The sequence below is a fragment of the Chiloscyllium plagiosum genome, chromosome 4 (genome assembly GCF_004010195.1).
Source record: "Chiloscyllium plagiosum isolate BGI_BamShark_2017 chromosome 4, ASM401019v2, whole genome shotgun sequence".
In the NCBI taxonomy this organism is placed as follows: Eukaryota; Metazoa; Chordata; class Chondrichthyes; order Orectolobiformes; family Hemiscylliidae; genus Chiloscyllium; species Chiloscyllium plagiosum.
This window is the reverse complement of record NC_057713.1, coordinates 16,305,210-16,322,940: the sequence shown is the minus strand read 5'-3', so window position 1 is coordinate 16,322,940 and position 17,731 is coordinate 16,305,210. Positions and strand designations below refer to the sequence as shown.

The following is a 17,731-nucleotide window of genomic DNA, read 5'->3' as shown; positions in this document are numbered from 1 at the left end:
ACAGACTCTTGACTCAAAGCTCCGTGGCATCTATCCATTTTTTTTGTCTCAGTAAAAATTCCCTGGAAAAGTTTACTGAAAGCCTGGCAAAGAGCGGGAGCTACAATGACATCCTCCTGACTTGAATAAGTCCAAGGAATAAAACCAAATACAAATGCAACTTTCTACACACATCACCACATAGATCAGAAACTTTGGAAGGAGCCTGACCTGAGCTACTTTCTGACTATTACATATAGAATCATATAGCACTTCAGTTGCATTCCTGCACTCTTTCTCCATAAGTTTGCAAATGTTTCCCTTTTGAATACAGTTTTGGGGCTGACAAGAAACCTTCTCATGACTGGTCCCAGATTTCTGCTATTTATCTTGCCTCAAAAGGAAAAGAATGCTCTGCTTTGAATGCGAGCTGCATTTTTCCTCATCAGGGAAATAAAGATCCTTCTGAATTTTAAGAACATTCGTTAGGGATTTTGAGCCGTTTCGAGTCGGCTTCACCATTCAGTAGGATCGTGAGTGAATCTGACTGTGGCCTCAACTACACACATTCCTACCTATTCCTCTATTAACTTCTGACTGCCTTAAAAATAGTCCATGACCCTGCCGTGACCAAACCCTGGGGAACAGAGTTCCAAAGATTCATGTCCCTCCAAGAATCAATAATGTCACCACACCCCTATCTTAAATGGGACATCCTTCTGTCCTCCCAAAGTACAGTCTCTCTCTCATAAGGGGCAGCATCCTTTCATAATCCACTCTGCCAAACCCCTCAGGAATGCAAGATCAGTCTCTAAACTCCAATGGATTAAGATCCAGTCTGCCCAACCTCTCCTCATAACATAAGCCCACCTTCCCAGCTATCAGTCAATTGAACCATCTCTGAACTTACTCCTAATGCATTTATATCCTTCAGTAAATTAGGAGATCAAAACTGTGCACAGTATTCAAGATCTCTACAGTGTCCCGAACAATTTTAGCAAAACAAACCTGGTTTTACATTCCATATCCCTGGCAACAAATGAGGAGATTCCATTGGGCTTCCTGAAAGCATGCTGGACTTGCATATTAACCTCCTTTGTTTCAGGTACTCAACAGCAAGATCTGTCTGAACCTCAGAGTTTGGTAATCTCTCTGTATTTAAATGATAGAGGGACTTTTGTCAGGTTCATTGACTACCTCTGGGCAAAATGGCCTCTTACTCTATCATGAAAAACAGGCTGTTAGGAGACATGCACTTCCACAACTGGGGTGCTCTGCTCACTAACTCCTACAGTCCTCATACTGAGATGAGCAATTCACAACACCACTGCCACAGAAACAACAGCATTCAACTACTTGGAGCTGGGAGTCAGATACAAGACTGACTTATTGACAAGGCGAAAGTGAGTAATGCAGATGATGGAGATTAGAGTCAAGAGTGTGGCGCTATAAGAGCACAGCAGGTCAGGCAGCATCTGAGGAGCAGGAGAATTGACATTTCGAGCAAAAGCCCTTCATCAGGAAATTGCCCGAAATGTCGATTCTCCTGCTCCTCCGATGCTGCCTGACCTGCTGTGCTTTTCCAGCACCACACTCTCTGATACCCTATGCACCAAAAAGCAAGATCCTTGCAGATTAATGAAAAGGAAAACCATCACCAATTCCCAGCAGGAATCTAGCAATTGCAAGACGAGAATAGCCAAGGTCAATCAAGTTTGCCCCCATCAAGGTAGTCACACCTTATAAATATAATAGAACTGTTAACTAATTGTAACAAATCTATCTCTATCAACTCATCTACAAAACACTCACATCATCAGAGAAAACATCTCAGTTGAGAAAAGCTATGGGAACTATAGGTCTCAAGTCACCGGTTCTTCTCAAGCTATGTGACCTTCACCTTGTACCATGTCTCAAATTGGTCATATATTCCAAATAGGATTGCCCGCAGTGGGTGAGCCCTTAATTATGGGTTTGCTGTGGAAAGGTGCATAAGTGCTTTGCCTTCTGGGAGATCCAGAGAGTGCTTGTTAAAGAAGGCTAGGCTGGAGAACTGGTGAAGGTAAAACTGGCAAAGGCTTCTTCCATATCGGCGAAAGCCTTTCAGTCAGGGAGAACCCTATCATCAGGAATTTTAAGCAGTTGGACAGCTTTCCAAAGGATAGAAGGTCCTCAGGCTGAACTCATGGAAGGCCACAGCTTGTAAAGAGGACACCCGCACCAATCAACCCCACCGCCCCGTGGCCGAACATTTCAACTCCCCCTCCCATTCTGCCGAGGACATGCAGGTCCTGGGCCTCCTTCATCGACACTCCCTCACTACCCAATGCCTGGAGGAAGAACGCATCATCTTCCGCCTCAGAACACTTCAACCCCAGGGCATCAATGTTGACTTCACCAGTTTCCTCATTTCCCCTCCCCCCACCTTACCCCAGTTCCAACCTTCCAGCTCAGCACCATCCTCATGACCTGTCCCTCCTGTCAATCTTCCTTCCCATCTATCTGCTCCACCCTCCTCTCTGACCTATCGCCTTCACCCCCACCTCTACCCACCTATTGCACTGTTAGCTACCTTCCCCCTCTCATTTAGCTCTCCACCTCTGAGGCTCCCAGCCTCATTCCTGATGAAAGGCTTTTGCCCGAAACTCAATTTCTCCTGCTCCTGGGATGATGCCTGACCAGCTGTCCGTTTCCAGCACCACTCTAATCTTGACTCTAATCTCCAGCATCTGCAGTACCCACTTCTGCCTTATAGTGAGGGCAGTCAAGGGATGTAACACACAAGGTGAGTAGGTCATGTTTTGCCCTGGGACTGGTCTCCAATATCTCTTTTTGCAAAAGGGTGTGTAAGTCATGTTTTTGTTAATAATTATTATTAGAATGGCTTTTAATGTGAGATGACACTGAATCTAAAGAACAGAGAATCGGTCTCCTTGTTGTACAGTCAAATCCATCCAATTTTTGACCCAGCCATTCCAACACAGTCAGCTCTTGAAGGTTTATGGTTCTAATTACACTGTCAATCCTCTAGCTCCTTACCAAGTTTCCTTTCTTTGTGTCTGAACATGAATTATGTTAACAGATTGTTCCACCGCCCTCACCTAATGCCCACACATCCACTTTCGAGTTGAGATCACTGCATAGCAAGTAAGTGCAGAACTTCACCCATACTCATAGACACTGAGACCAAAGGAATCCAAACAAAAACACGAGTGTAAATGACCGATTGAGCAGAGGCCAAGGATTAAATTTACCACTTTATGATTCTGCAGCACTCGAATCAGCAAGGGTCTCACTCTTCTCAAGTGTAACTTTTTCCCAGGAGATCATGTGAATCTGCTCAAATAATTTACCTCAGAGATTATCGGTACCCACCTGAATGATCTTGCTGGTGAATTTTTCATTTTCGCCCTCCCGAAGCTGCCTTTCCTGTTCCAGACGAACTTGCAGTTCCTGAACAGATAGATCCTGGTCTGGTAAAACATGGGATTCCCTGAGCTGTGCATTTCAGATAAAGGGACATGTTAAGTTGAAGCTGAGTGAATAAATGGCCTGATCTCAGAAAACCTCCTCAAGCATTTCTCAGTCATCAAAGAAGTGAAAATAATGCCTCTACTTGTGATTATTAGGTTTACCCACTGCACATGACTACGACTGTTCACATTGTTAATTCTCAGCAGTAATAATGACCCAAGTCAGAGCTGCAATGAATCTCACCTTCTGTCAGTAACTCATTGGAAATGCTGGTGATGGCAAATTGGGATTTGGTCCCTTCACAAAAATCTTGATGGTAAAATTACCAACAGAAGAAATTTCAACCCAACCATTTAAATAGTTTCCCATTCTGTGCTTCATTATTAAAGATGCTAAAATTTAATAACAGCAGTATCAACTATGGTAGTCAATGTTTCTGAATATTGGATTGCAGTGTTTCTAGCTACTGCTCTTCATTAAAGGACTTTTTCTGACTAATAAACAATAAGTCAGACCTTCAAGCAAACCTCCTCCCGAGTTCTATTCAATGCAGACTCTAAGATAAACATTAGAGTTACTTAAACTATTACTTGCCACCAGTTACATGGATTGGCCTTAACTGTAGATGGATTCACACCACAGAATTGAAACTGGAGATCATATTTATGTCTCTCCCACCAGAGTGAGCTTCATACATAAAAATAAGATAACTATATCCTGTTTCTCCTCAACCTTCACACATTTGGAATTTCCTAATCTTTTCTGCACCTTTATCCTCTCTTGTCGAGGTTTCCTAAATTTCATGTACTCTCACTCTTCTTTTCAGTATCTTACAGTGCTACAGAACAGGACACCATTCAGCCCATAGTGCCTGTACTAGCTCGGATCTTTGGTAAAGTAATCTAATTCATCCTACTTCCCTGTTCTATTCCCATAGCTCTGTAGTTTATTTGCCTCTTCCAGTTTTACCCCAATTTAGAAAGTTACTGTTAAAGCTGCTTCTTCATTGTTTTAGATAGTGCATTTCGGATTTAAAAAGCTACTGTGACAAACACTTAGCAAATAGCAATCACAACATGATTGAGTTCATTGTCCCATTTGTAAGTGAAAAATCATGAATCAACTACTACAGTTTTAGATTTGTGTGAGGCTGTGGTGTAAAATGAATGTGGTGAAACGGTTAAAAATTATGTCCCAATACATGTGTGAATCTAACCGGAATGGAGGTGTTGCTTAGTCCCGTGTGAATCTTATTACACACCTCCCCGTGTGAATCTTCTTATCTGTATGTAACCAGAATGGAATGTGTTTTTTAGCCTTGCTCTGCTGTTCACATGAATGTTTATATCTGGAAAAGAGTATATCAGCTGGAAAAGTCTCCAGTTCGGTGAGTCTGCTCCGGGGTTACGTTTAACCGCCGAGCGTGGGTTGTTGGCAACCGCTGTACGAGAACTGACGGCTCCCAGTTCCGGTAACATGTAGAGTGAGTATAAGCCAGACCCGTTGTGGCGACGCTGCGAGGAATAAAATGCCCATATTCTAGCAGACTCGCCTCTTGGTCGTTTGTTCTGTGTCAGACTACTCTCCTACGAACCTGACCTTGAGAATTTTTTAAAACAGAGGCCAACGTTAATGAGGTGAGACAGAGATTGTAGTGATTGTAACGAGGTCAGCCAGCTGGTCTAATTAGGGAGCCCTGGCTGACAGATAAAAAGACGTGTCAGAGATTTCTGGCCCTCAGAGCTGACTCTGAAGGAGCAGCACGAAGTCAAGGAATTTTCATGTGTAAATAAAGTTAGAGTATGTGTATAGAGTTACTTCAGAGGCTGCGTACAAAGCTCTGGTACAGCCACACTTGCAGTATTGTGTACAGTTCTGGTCACCACATTATAAGAAGGCTGTGGAAGCTTTGGAAAGGGTGCAGCAGAGAGTAGTAAGGGTATGGAATGCTTTGCCTGCAATGGTAGTAGATTCGCCAAGTTTAAGTGCATTTAAGTCGTCCTTGGATAGGCATATGGAATAATGTAGGTGGGATAGGCTTCAGATTAGTATGACAGGCTGGCGCAACATCGAGGGCCGAAGGGCCTGTACTGCGCTGCAATGTTCTATGTTCTAAACTGGGAAAATCTTCTAATGGGTAAAACAGCAAAAGAATAGCAGAGGATGTCTAAAGAAACATTTAACAAAATACAAAACCACTTCATACCTCTGAGAGGGTAAAGCTCCACTTCACAGAAGGAAAAGCAATGGACGATTAAAAAGATAAGAGCTGAGGAAAATGCAAAAACAGCACAGATCCTGCTGAATTGAAAAGATACAAAGACCAGCATAGGGTCACAAGGCAACCTATAAGAGCTAGTAAAAGGAAATATGAAAAGAAACTTGCCTGGGGCATCAAAACCAATAAGAAAAAAATTGTACAGTCAAGGGAAAGTGGGTGGTCAGGAGTAATGCTGGCCCATTAAAGACTGAACATGGGCATATTGTAACTGACTATGTGGAAACGGCGGAGATGATGAATAATTAATTTGCCTCATAATTCACAGGAGAAAAGGAGGATAACTTGCCAGAAGTCCTGAGGAAATTAATAGTCGATTGTGAACAGGAATTGAATTATCATTAACAAAATTAACATATGTCAAACATTGGTAATGAGGAAATTAATGGAATTAAAGAGTGACAAATCCCCAGGATCTGATAGTTTCCATCTGAGGGTGTTAAAGGAAGCATTATAGATGCTTTAATTGGTTTGTTTGGAAAATTAACCTTCACCATCCTTAATTATTCACAAGTACCCTCTGCTTTATGTCCTTTAGTCTTCATGCGTCTTCCTTTGGTCAGTATTTATTGCCCATGCCTAGTTTTCATTAAGAATGTCCGGTGAGCTGCCTTCTTGAATTGCGTCAAAAATCACGAGACACCGGGTTACAGTCCAACAGGTTTATTTGAAACCACAAGCTTTCAGGGCCTCCGCTCCTTTCTCAGGCAGCTGGTATCATCTGATGTTTGACTTTGTCCACTCCCATCCAATACCGGCACCTCCACGTCTTGAACTGCTGCAGTCCATTTGCTGCAGGCAGACCCACAATGCCATGAGAGAAGGAACTTCAGGATTTTTACTCAGCGACAATTAAGGAACCGAAATATACTTATGAGGCAGGATGATGAGTGGGTTGGAGGGGAACTTACAGTTGGCAGTGTTCTTATGTGTTTGCTGCCCTTGTCCTTTGAAATGGAAGTGGTTGTGGGTTCGGAAAGTGGCGTGAAAGGAGCATTGGTGAATCTCTATAGATGGCTGACGCTCAGTGGCAGCAGTGTATGTGATGGAAGATGTGGACGTTTGTAGATATGATGCCAATTAAGTGGGGATGGCAGCAGCACTATTGACTGAGCTGATCCAATCTTAAATGACATAGCTGCTACACTGAGTTGGTGGTAGATGGTGAGGAAACCAACAAGAGGGAAAAACATACTTGACCTCATCTTTACCAATCTGCCAGCTGCAGATTCATCTGTCCTTGCCAGTATCAGGAAGAATGGCCACTGCATACTCCTTGTGGAGACAAAGTCCTTTATTCACATTGATAACACCAACACTCTGCTAAATAGGATACACTGCAAACAGATCGAACAACTCAAGACAGGACCTCGATGGGGCACTGTGGGCCATCAACAGCAGCAGAATCTGCAAGCTCATGGCCCAGCATATTTCCTCTGTACCATGATTGTCAAGCTAGGGGATCAACCCTGGTTCAATGGAGAGTGCGGGAGGGCATGCCAGGAGCAGCACCGGGGTACCTAAAAATGAGTTGTCAACCTGATTAAGCTCCTAAACAGGACTAATTCCGTGCCAAACAACATAAGCTGCAGGTGATAGAGCTGAGTAACCCCACAACCAATGGATCAGATCTACGCTCTGTAGTCTTGCCACATCCAGTCGTGAATGATGGTGGACAATTAAACATCTCCCCGGAGGAGAAGGGTTCACAAATATCCTCATCCTCAATGATGGAAGAGCCCAACACATCAGTGCAAAAGATAAGATTGTAGCATTTACAGTAATCTTCAGCCAAAGGTGACTCCTCCTGTGTCATAGTCACACAGCACAGAAACAGACCCTTCGGTCCAACTCATGTGTCAACCAGTCATCCCAAACAGACCTAGTCCCATTTACCAGCACTTGGCCCATAGCCCTCTAAAGCTTTCCTATTCATATACTCCATCCAGATGCCTTTTAAATGTTGTAACTGTACCTGCCTCCACCACTTTCTCTGGTGGCTCATTCCATGCATGCACTGCCCTCTATGTGAAAACGTTGCCCATTCAGGTTCTTTGTAAATCTTCCTCCTCTTACCTTAAACCTATGCCCTCTAGTTTTGGACTCCCCCACCCCAGTGTTCCCCAGTGTCACAGATACCAGACATCAGCCAATTCAATTGACTCTAGTGGGTTTTGAGAAGATGAGTAGCTCAGGCTGAGGTTCTGGATGTAGGTTTGCTCGCTGAGCTGGAAAGTTCATTTTCAGACATTTCGTCACCCTTCTAAGTAACATCTTCAGTGAGCCTCCAGACGAAGCACTGTTGATGGTTCCTGCTTTCTATTTATATGTTTAGGTTTCCTTGGGTTGGTGATGTCATTTACTGTGGTGATATCAATTCCTGTTGTTTTTTTTCTCCGGGGTGGTATATGGGCTCCCAGTCAATGTGTTTGTTGATAGAGTTCCAGTTGGAATGCCATGCTTCTAGGAATTCTCATGCGTGTCTCAGTTTGCCTTGTCCTAGGATGGATGTGTTGTCCCAGTCGAAGTGGTGTCCTTGTTTATCTATACGTAAGGATACTAGTGAGAGAGGGTCATGTTGTTTTGTGGCTAGTTGATGTTCATGTATCCTGGTGGCTAGTTTTCTGCCTGTTTGTATTGTATTTTGTAATGACTGCCAGACTTCTCAGACCCCTTGGCATCATGGTGGCCCACAAACCCACCAACACACTAAAACAGCAGCTAATGAACTTGAAAGACCCTATACAGACAATAAGCAAAACAAATGTTATTTACAAAATACCGTGCAAGAACTGTAACAACACTACATTGGACAAACAAGCAGAAAACTAGCCACTAGGTTACATACAGATAAGGAAGGACACCACTTCGACTGGGACAACACATCCATCCCAGAACACGCCAAACAGAGACACACATGAGAATTCCTAGAAGCATGGCATTCCAACCAGAACTCTATCAACAAACACATTGACTTGGATCCCATGTACCACACCCTGAAAAAAAACAGGAAATGACATCGCCACAGGAAATGACATCACCAACTCAAGGAAACGCAAACATATAAATAGAAAGCAGGAAACATCAGCAGAACTCCATCAACAAACACACTGACTTGGACCGCATGTACCACCCCCTGAAGAAAAAAGAACAGGAAATGACATCACTGCAGGAAATGACATCACTAACCTAAGGAAACCCAAATGGTTAAATAAAATGGAGGAAACATCAGCAGTGCTTCGTCGGAGGCTCATTGAAGATATTACCGAGTATGGTGACAAAACATCTGAAAATGAACCTTCCAGCTCAGCGAGCAAACCTACATCAATTCACTCTGTCAGATATCAAGAAATTATTGGAGACACTTCATACTGCAAAGGCCATGGGCCTCTGGTAATGCTCAGGCAATAGTACTGAAGACTTGTGCTCTAGAACCTGCTGTTCCCCTAGCCAAGCTGTTCCATTCCAACTAGAAGACTGACTTCTACCCAATAATATGGATACATCCAGTACATAAAAATGACGACAGATCCAATCTGACTAATTATCATCCCATTAGTCTAATCTCGATTATTAGCAAAGCGATGGAAGGTATCATCAACAGTGCTATCAAACAGCACCTACTCAGCAATAACCTGCTCAGTGATGCCCCCAGTTTGGGTTCTGCCAGGGCCACTCAGCTCCTGACCTTATTCCAGTCTTCCCATGACATCAAAGTTACATTTGATAAGTGGTGGTGTCAAGGAGCCTTAGCAAAACTAGATTAAATGAGACACACAAAAATTGCTGAAGAAACTTGGCAGGTCTTTTAGCATCTGTAGAGAGCAAGGCGGCCTTTGTGTGGGACCGCAGAAAATGGGGGAATTATTGAACGAGTATTTTGCATTAGTATTTACTGTGGAAAAGGACATGGAAGATACAGAATGTAGGGAAATAGATGGTGACATCTTGAAAAATGTCCATATTACAGAGGAGGAAGTGCTGGAAGTCTTGAAATGCATAAAGGTGGATAAGTCCCCAGGACCTGATGAGAACTCTGTGGGATGCTAGGGAAGTGGTTGCTGGGCCTCTTGCTGAGATATTTGTATCATCGTAGTCACAGGTGAGGTGCCAGGAGAATGGAGGTTAGCTAACGTGGTGCCACTGTTTAAGAAGGGCGGTAAGGAGAAGCCAGGGAACTATAGACCAGTGAGTTGTTGGAGGGAATCCTGATAGATAGGATGTACATGTATTTGGAAAGGCAAGGACTGATTAGGGATAGTCAACATGGCTTTAAAGAAATAACAAAGAGGATTAATGAGGGCAGAGCAGTAGATGTGATCTATATGAACTTCAGTAAGGTGTTTGAAAAGGTTCCCCATGGGAGAGTGGTTAGCAAGGTTAGATCTCACGGAATACAGGGAGAACTAGCCATTTGGATACAGAACTGGCTCAAAGGTAGAAGACAGAGGATGGTGGTGGAGGGTAGTATTTCAGACTGGAGGCCTGTGACCAGTGGAGTGCCACAAGGATTGTTGCTGGGTCCTCTTCTTTTCGTCATTTATATAAATGATTTGGATGTGAGCATAAGAGGTTTAGTCCATAAGTTTGTAGATGACACCAAAATTGGAGGTGTAGTGGACAGCGAAGGGGGTTAACTCAGATTACAACAGGATCTTGATCAGATGGGCCAATGGGCTAATAAGTGGCAGATGGAGTTTAATTTAGATAAATGCGAGGTATTGCATTTTGGGAAAGCAAATCTTAGCAGGACTTATACACTTAATAGTAAGGTCCTAGAGTGTTACTGAACAAAGAAACCTTAGAGTGCAGGTTCATAACTCCTTGAAAGTAGAGTTGCAAGTCGATAGGATAGTGAAGAAGGCATTTGGTATGCTTTCCTTTATTGGTCAGAATATTGAGTACAGGAGTTGGGAGGTCATGTTGCGGCTGTACAGGACATTGGTTAGGCCACTGTTGGAATATTGCGAGCAATTCTAGTCTCCTTTCTATCCAAAGGATGTTGTGAAACTTGAAAGGGTTCAGAAAAGATTTACAAGGATGTTGCCAGGGTTGGAGGATTTGAGTTTTGGGAGAGGTTGAATAGGCTGGTGCTATTGTACCTGGAGGCTGAGGGGTGACCTTATAGAGGTTTACAAAAGTATGAGGGGCATGGATAGGATAAATAGACAAAGTCTTTTCCTTGGGGTCAGGGAGTCCAGAACTAGAGGGCATAGGTTTAGGGTGAGAGGGGAAAGATATAAAAGAGACCTAAGGGGTAACCTTTTCACACAGAGGGTGGTACGGGTATGAAATGAGCTGCCAGAGGAAGTGGTACAGGCTGGTACAATTGCAACATTTCAAAGACATTTGGATGGGTATATGAATAGGAAGAGTTTGGAGGGATATGGGCCGGGTTGGGACTAGATTGGGTTGGGATATCTGGTCAGCATGGACGGGTTGGACCGAAGTGTCTGTTTCCATGCTGTACATCTCTATGACTCTATGATTCTAAGTCCAGTGACCATTCTTCAGAATCACCCAGAAACAAAGGGGAAGCTTACCACAGGTTGACATCATACCTGGCACAATGGAAGAAGGGTCATTCTATTGGAAAAGTTAACTCTGTTTTCTCTCCACATGGAGTCAATACTGTGGTGCTGGAAAAACACAGCAGGTCAGGCAGCATCCGAGGGGCAGGAGAGTTTTGGGCAAACACCCTCCATCTGGAATGAGGCTGTGAGCCGAGGGGGTGGTGAGATCAAAGGGAGGGGGGGTGGGGCTGTGGGAAGTTAGCTGAGAGTGCGATAGGTAGATGGAGGTGGGGGGAGTAAGAGAGGAGGGAAGGATAGGTGGGAAGGAAGATGGACAGGTAGGACAGGTCATGAGGGTGGTGCCGAGGTGCCAAAGGCGGTTTCTCTCCACTTAGACTGCCAGGCCTGCTGAGTATCTCCAGCAATTCCTGGTTTTGTTTGTTTCAAATCTCCAGCTGCCATTGTTCTTTGTGTAATTTTGTTAGCTTAGGAAGATGGCTGTGGTAGTGGGAGGTCAGTCACCTCAGCTAAAGAAATCTCTGCAGGAGTTCCTCAGGGTAGTGTCCTAGGCCCAACCATCTTCAGCTGCATCACCAACCACGTATGCTCTACCATAAGGTCAGAAGTGGGGATGATCAGTGATGAATGCACAATGTTTGGCACCATTCCTGACTTTGTCAGATAGAGAAGCCGTCCATATCCAAATGCAGCGATATGTGGACAGTGTCTAGGCTTAGCCTGACAAATGACAAGTAACATTGATGCCTCACAAATGCCAGACAATGGTCATCTTCAACTAGAGACAATCCCTTGACATTCAATGGCATTACAATCACTGAATCCACTTTGTATTTGCAGATACATTCTATTTTGTTCAAAAAGCACACAATCTGTTGGCAGTCAGTCCATGTGACATTTTATAAATTCCTACTTTGGAAATAGAACCAGTCTGATTCAAGGTTTGGTACAGACAGACTCTAACTACACACCTTTAATGCATTGTCTGAGCTGAGATGTCACTAGTTTTTTTACTGATAAAAACATAAGTTATCTTGGGAATGTGACTTGAAAGAAGTTCTGGGATTTACATATTAATCAACCGAAACCTGCATCCCCATTCTAAGCGTTTGAAGACTGAACAGCAGTCTAGGTTTGTTCAATGTATCACATCAGTTGTATGACACTTTGATCTTTTGCTATGAATTCTGTGTCCTATGATCCTGCCCCACTAGCTCCCTGATGGAGTAGCGCTCTGAAAGCTTGTACTTGCACACAAACCAGTTGGACTATAATGTGATGTTGTGTAATTTTTTAAACTTTGTCCATCCCAGTCCGACACCAGCAACTCCACATCATCCACATCTATCAACATTCTGTGATTTCACAATTGGAGTAGCCATATAAATACAATGGCTACAAGAGCAGGTCAGCAAATAGGAATCCTGCAGAATGTAACTCAACTCTTGACTGCCAAAAGCCTGCCCACAGTCTACAAGGCTCAAGTCAGACGTGTGTTGGAATACTCCCCACTTGCCTGGATGGCTGCAGCTCCAGGTGCTTGACACCATCCAGGACAAAGCAGCTCACTTGATTGGCGCCACAATGACAAACATCCACTCCCTCCACCGCTGACGCTCAGTAGTAACATTGTGTACAATCTAAAAGATGCATTGCAGAAATTCACCTAAGTTCCTAAGACAGCAACTTCCAAACCCATGACCACTATCACCATTTAGAAGGACAAGGGCAGGAGATACATGAAAAACCACCACCTACAATTTCCCCTCCAAGCCACTCACCACTCATACCTGGAAACATACCGCCGTGCCTTCATGTGTTTCTGGGTCAAAGTCCTGGAACTTTGGGTCTACCAACAGAAAATGGACTGCAGCGGTTCAAGAAGGCAGCTCAGCACCACCTTCTCACCAGCAATTAGAGATGGGCAATAAATGCTGCCCTGGCAGGTACACCCACATCCCATGAGCGAATTAAGAAAAAAATTCTTAGGTGTATCAAAAGTGTCAGGAGTGGTTTTTATCTTATCGCCAAAATTGGTAGATCTGCTACTATACCTGTCCAAAGTGATTAAAGGGCTTGGTGTGTGTTAAGTTCAGGTCTCATCGGTATAATCAAATGTTCAATGAACACATTAGGCACCTTGTTATGCCAAAGGCCAGAATGTCTCGCAGTTTCAAGAACCATGAAGTCACGAAAAATGAGGGCTGTATGGGGTAGAAAGTGGGCTATCAGTAGTTGACAGTCGACAATCTATATATTTGTGGGACTGCACTTGCATGCCTATTTCTGGCTCTATAAACATTTCCACATAAAAAAGTGCCAGGCTATTTTTGGAACAGTTTCCAGAACTCCCTTTAGATATGCTACACCCACCCAACAAGTGAAAATGTAAGAGATGATTTTGGAATGAAACGCTGCTGGTGGGGAATCCCTGCGCACATCACAAACTGTTAACATCATCCTTCTCTGGAGAAAAAAATATATTCTAACTGAAGACCTTTCCTCATCAAACACTTTGCTGCAGTTGTGGTGTGCAGATGACAGTGTGGGCCTCTGTCTCACTGAACGTAATTTGACCGGTCTGGAAGAACGAAAGACTGTTAAAACTGACCTGATGCAGATATAGAAAGAGAAACACATGTTTCAAAGAAGAAAGATCACAATTGTGCATTAGTCCAAAGCCTGGGTGTAACTTCTGATGTTACAAAAAACATCAGCGTGGTCGGACTCCACCCCTGATGAAGGCTCGAGTATAATTACATTAACCTTTGCCTTCACTCTTGGCTGATTCCAGTCTTTTAGTATTTCTCTAATTTTTAATTTGATGTGAGAGAGAGAGAGAGAGAGAGAGAGAGAGCAAGAGAGAGAGAGAGAGAGAGAGAGATGATTGTCCATTTCGGTTAGCCCATCCTTATTTGACAAACCAATTGTTCAACTCAAAGATTCTCCTTCAATTCCTCAGATTCATTTACATTTATCAAAGAAAAGCCGAGAGTTTCAATTTCAAGGCAGGTAGCAGGAAACCACTGGGGGGAGATGGGAGGAGGGGTGCTGACCAACTCAGGAGAGAGACTCTGTGAAGATGAGATGTTCATTGTTGGATGAAGTTAAAAATCACACAACAGCAGGTTATAGTCCAACATGTTTATTTGAAAGTATAAGCATTCGGAATGTATTTTTGTCCAGAGAAGGATGATGTTAACAGTTTGTGATGTGTGCAGGGATTCCGCACCAGCAGTGTATCATTACAAAATCATCTCTTACATTTTCATTTGTTGGCTGTGTATAACATATGTATAAGGCATTCTGGAAACTGTTCCAAAAATAGACTGGCACTTTTTTTTGTGGATTTGTTCATAGGACCAGAGGTAGGCATGCAACAACTTGACTGAATTTTTGAAGAAATAACGAAGAAGACTGATAAGGCCAAAGTAGCGTACGTGATCTATATGGACTAAAGTATGTCATTTGACAAGGTTCCGCATGGTAGACCGGTTAGCAAGGTTAGATCTCATGGCATACAGGGAGAACTAGGCATTTGGATACAGAACTGGCTCGAAGGTAGAAGACAGAGGGTGGTGGTGGAGGGTTGCTTTTCAGACTGGAGACCTGTGACTGGTGGTGTGCCACAAGGATTGGTGCTGGTTCCACCGCTTTTTGTCATTTATATAAATGATTTGTATATGAACACAGGAGATATAGTTAGTAAGTTTGCAGATGACACCAAAATTGGAGGGGTAGTGGACAGCGAATAAGATTACCTCAGATTACAACAGGATCTTGACCAGATGGGCCAATGGGCTGAGAAGTGGCAGGTGGAGTTTAATTCAGATAAATGTGAGGTGCTGCATTTTGGGAAAGCAAATCTTAGCAGGACTTACACATTTAATGGTAAGGTCCTAGGGAGAATTGCTGAACAAAGAGACCTTGGAATGAGGGTTCAGATAAGACTTACAAGGATGTTGCCAGGGTTGGAGGATTTGAGCTATAGGGAGAGGTTGAATAGGCTGGGGCTGTTTTCCCTGAAGCATCGGAAGCTGAGGTTTATTAAATCATGAAGGGCATGGATAGGATAATAGACAAGGTCTTTTACCTGGGGTGGGGGAGATCAGAACTAGAGGGCATAGGTTTAAGGTTTTCATACAGAGGGTGGTACGTGTATGGAATGAACTGCCGGAGGAAGTGGTGGAGGCTGGCATAATTACAACATTTAAAAGGCATCAGGATAGGTACACGAATATTAATGGTTTAGAGGGATATGGGACAAGTGCTGGCAAATGGGACTAGATTAGGTTAGGATATCTGGTTGGTATGGACGAGTTGGACTGAAGGGTCTGTTTCCGTGCTGTACACCTCTATGACTCTACGTGCAGTCCCACAAATATATAGGTTGCTGACAACTACTGATAGCTCTCTTCTTAACCCATACAGCTCTCATTTTTCGTGACTTTGTGCTTCTTGAAGCTGCAAGACATTCTGGCCTCTTGCATAATAAAGCGCCTAATGTGTTCATTGAATATTCAGATTATACCAATGAGACCTGAACTTAACACACACCAAGCCCTTTAATCACTTTGGACAGGTATAGTGGCAGATCTACCAATTTTGGCGATAAGATAAAAACTGCCCCTGACATCTTTGACACACCTAAGAATGTTTTTTCTTAATTCGCTCATGGGATGTGGGTGTACCTGCCAGGGCAGCATTTATTTCCCATCTCTAATTGCTGGTGAGAAGGTGGTGCTGAGCTGCCTTCTTGAACCGCTGCAGTCCATTTTCTGTTGGTAGACCCAGCAACACATGAAGGCACGGCGGTATGTTTCCAGGTATGATGGTGAGTGGCTTAGAGGGGAAATTGTAGGTGGTGGTTTTTCATGTATCTCCTGCCCTTGTCCTTCTAAATGGTGGTGGTGGTCATGCATTTGGAAGTTGCTGTCTTAGGAACTTAGGTGAATTTCTGCAATACATCTTGTACATAGTACACAATGTTACTACTGAGCATCAGCGGTGGAGGGAGTGGATATTTGTCATTGTGGCGCCAGTCAAGTGAGCTGCTTTGTCCTGGATAGTGTCAAGCATCTGGAGCTGCAGCCATCTAGGCAAGTGGGGAGTATTCCACACACGTCTGACTTGTGCCTTGTACGCTGTACGCAGGCTTTTGGCAGTCAAAAGGTGAGTTACAGGATTCAGAGTTGCTGACCCGCTCTTGTAGCCATTGTATTTGTATGGCTAGTCCAGTTCAGTTTCTGGTCAATTGTGCAACCACAGGATCCTGACAGTAGTGGATTCAGTGATGGCAATGCCACTGAATGTCAAGGGATTGTCTCTTGTTGAAGATGATCATTGCCTGGCATTTGTGTGACACGAATTTCACTTGCCATGTCTCAGGCTAAGCCTAGATACTGGTTATGGACTGCTTTTGTATCTGATGAGTTAAAAATGCTACCAAGCATCGTATATTGATCAGTGATCATCTGATCTTATGGTGGAGCAAAAGAGGTTGGTAAAGCAGCTGAAGATGGTTGGGCCAAGGACACTACCCCGAGGAACTCTTGCAGAGATGTGTTGGGCTGTTGGTTGGTCAGTGCAGCGTCTCAGTCATGAACACATACTGAGCCTTGACTGAGTGTTCTGACATCCATTAGAATGTTGGAACAGTTCAGCCTCAGGGCCTGAATGATGGATACTTTAATTATCCTGTTGTAAAAAGGAGACATTCTTTAAGAACATGGAAACTAATGAGTGATGCTTTTTAAAAACATTTTCAATTTACAGATTTTTCTGCTTCCTTTTTGTTTATCCTCCAACAGTCTAATATATGTAAAGCCTGATTTCTCCTCCATGAAGTCATGCTAATAGTGCTTGATCATATTTTGTTTTCTAAATGCTCTTCTATCGTATAACAGATGCTAACATTTTCCCAATAAAGATGTCAAGTTAACTCGTCTACAGTTATTTTCTTTATCTCTCCTTTAATTTTTGAGTAAAGGTTTTATACAGATAGTTTTCCAATCCTTTGGCACTTTTCCAAAATCCAAGGATTCCGGTTCAATTGTGATCTGCAGCCTAGCACAGTCTTCCTTGAGAAGGGTTCCCTCTTTGCCTCCTCTATAATCCTCCAACTTACTGATAATCAAAGACCGATTGACAAAGCAAATCATCACAGACAGTTCTAAATATTAAAGCCAGGTGTCGTGACCCTTAAACTTTAGAAGATGTGCTTTTAGAAACATCAGAAGCAGTGTTTTTTTCATTTGAGGTGAAACATGATGGCCTAAAATGGAGTAAATTGGACTGAACTCTGCCTGGCAACAAGCCAATGTGATGGAGACACCAGGGGGCACAGGTCAAATCCGACAGAAAACGAAGTGCAAACTTTAACGCCTGGACACAAAAGGAAGGCGGCTGACTTTCCTAACAGCAGATTCCCAGAGGTATTCAGACAAAGGTTTTGGAGATGACCACCCAT

At 43.4% G+C, this 17,731-nt stretch overlaps 2 protein-coding genes across 4 annotated transcripts in view; one reads left to right on the top strand and one right to left on the bottom strand.

Annotated features, from left to right (window-relative positions):
- Nucleotides 1-17,731, top strand: part of rab12 (RAB12, member RAS oncogene family) — a 376,582-nt gene that overhangs the window by 189,063 nt on the left and 169,788 nt on the right. The window lies entirely within an intron of this gene.
- The window catches only part of LOC122548878 (microtubule cross-linking factor 1), a 208,133-nt gene that overhangs the window by 80,111 nt on the left and 110,291 nt on the right, over nt 1-17,731 (bottom strand). For all 3 annotated transcript variants that reach the window (XM_043687778.1, XM_043687776.1, XM_043687777.1), the window contains exon 7: nt 3,355-3,477. In XM_043687778.1, coding sequence (XP_043543713.1) covers nt 3,355-3,477 — 123 coding nt within the window. The remainder of the gene's footprint in view (nt 1-3,354; nt 3,478-17,731) is intronic.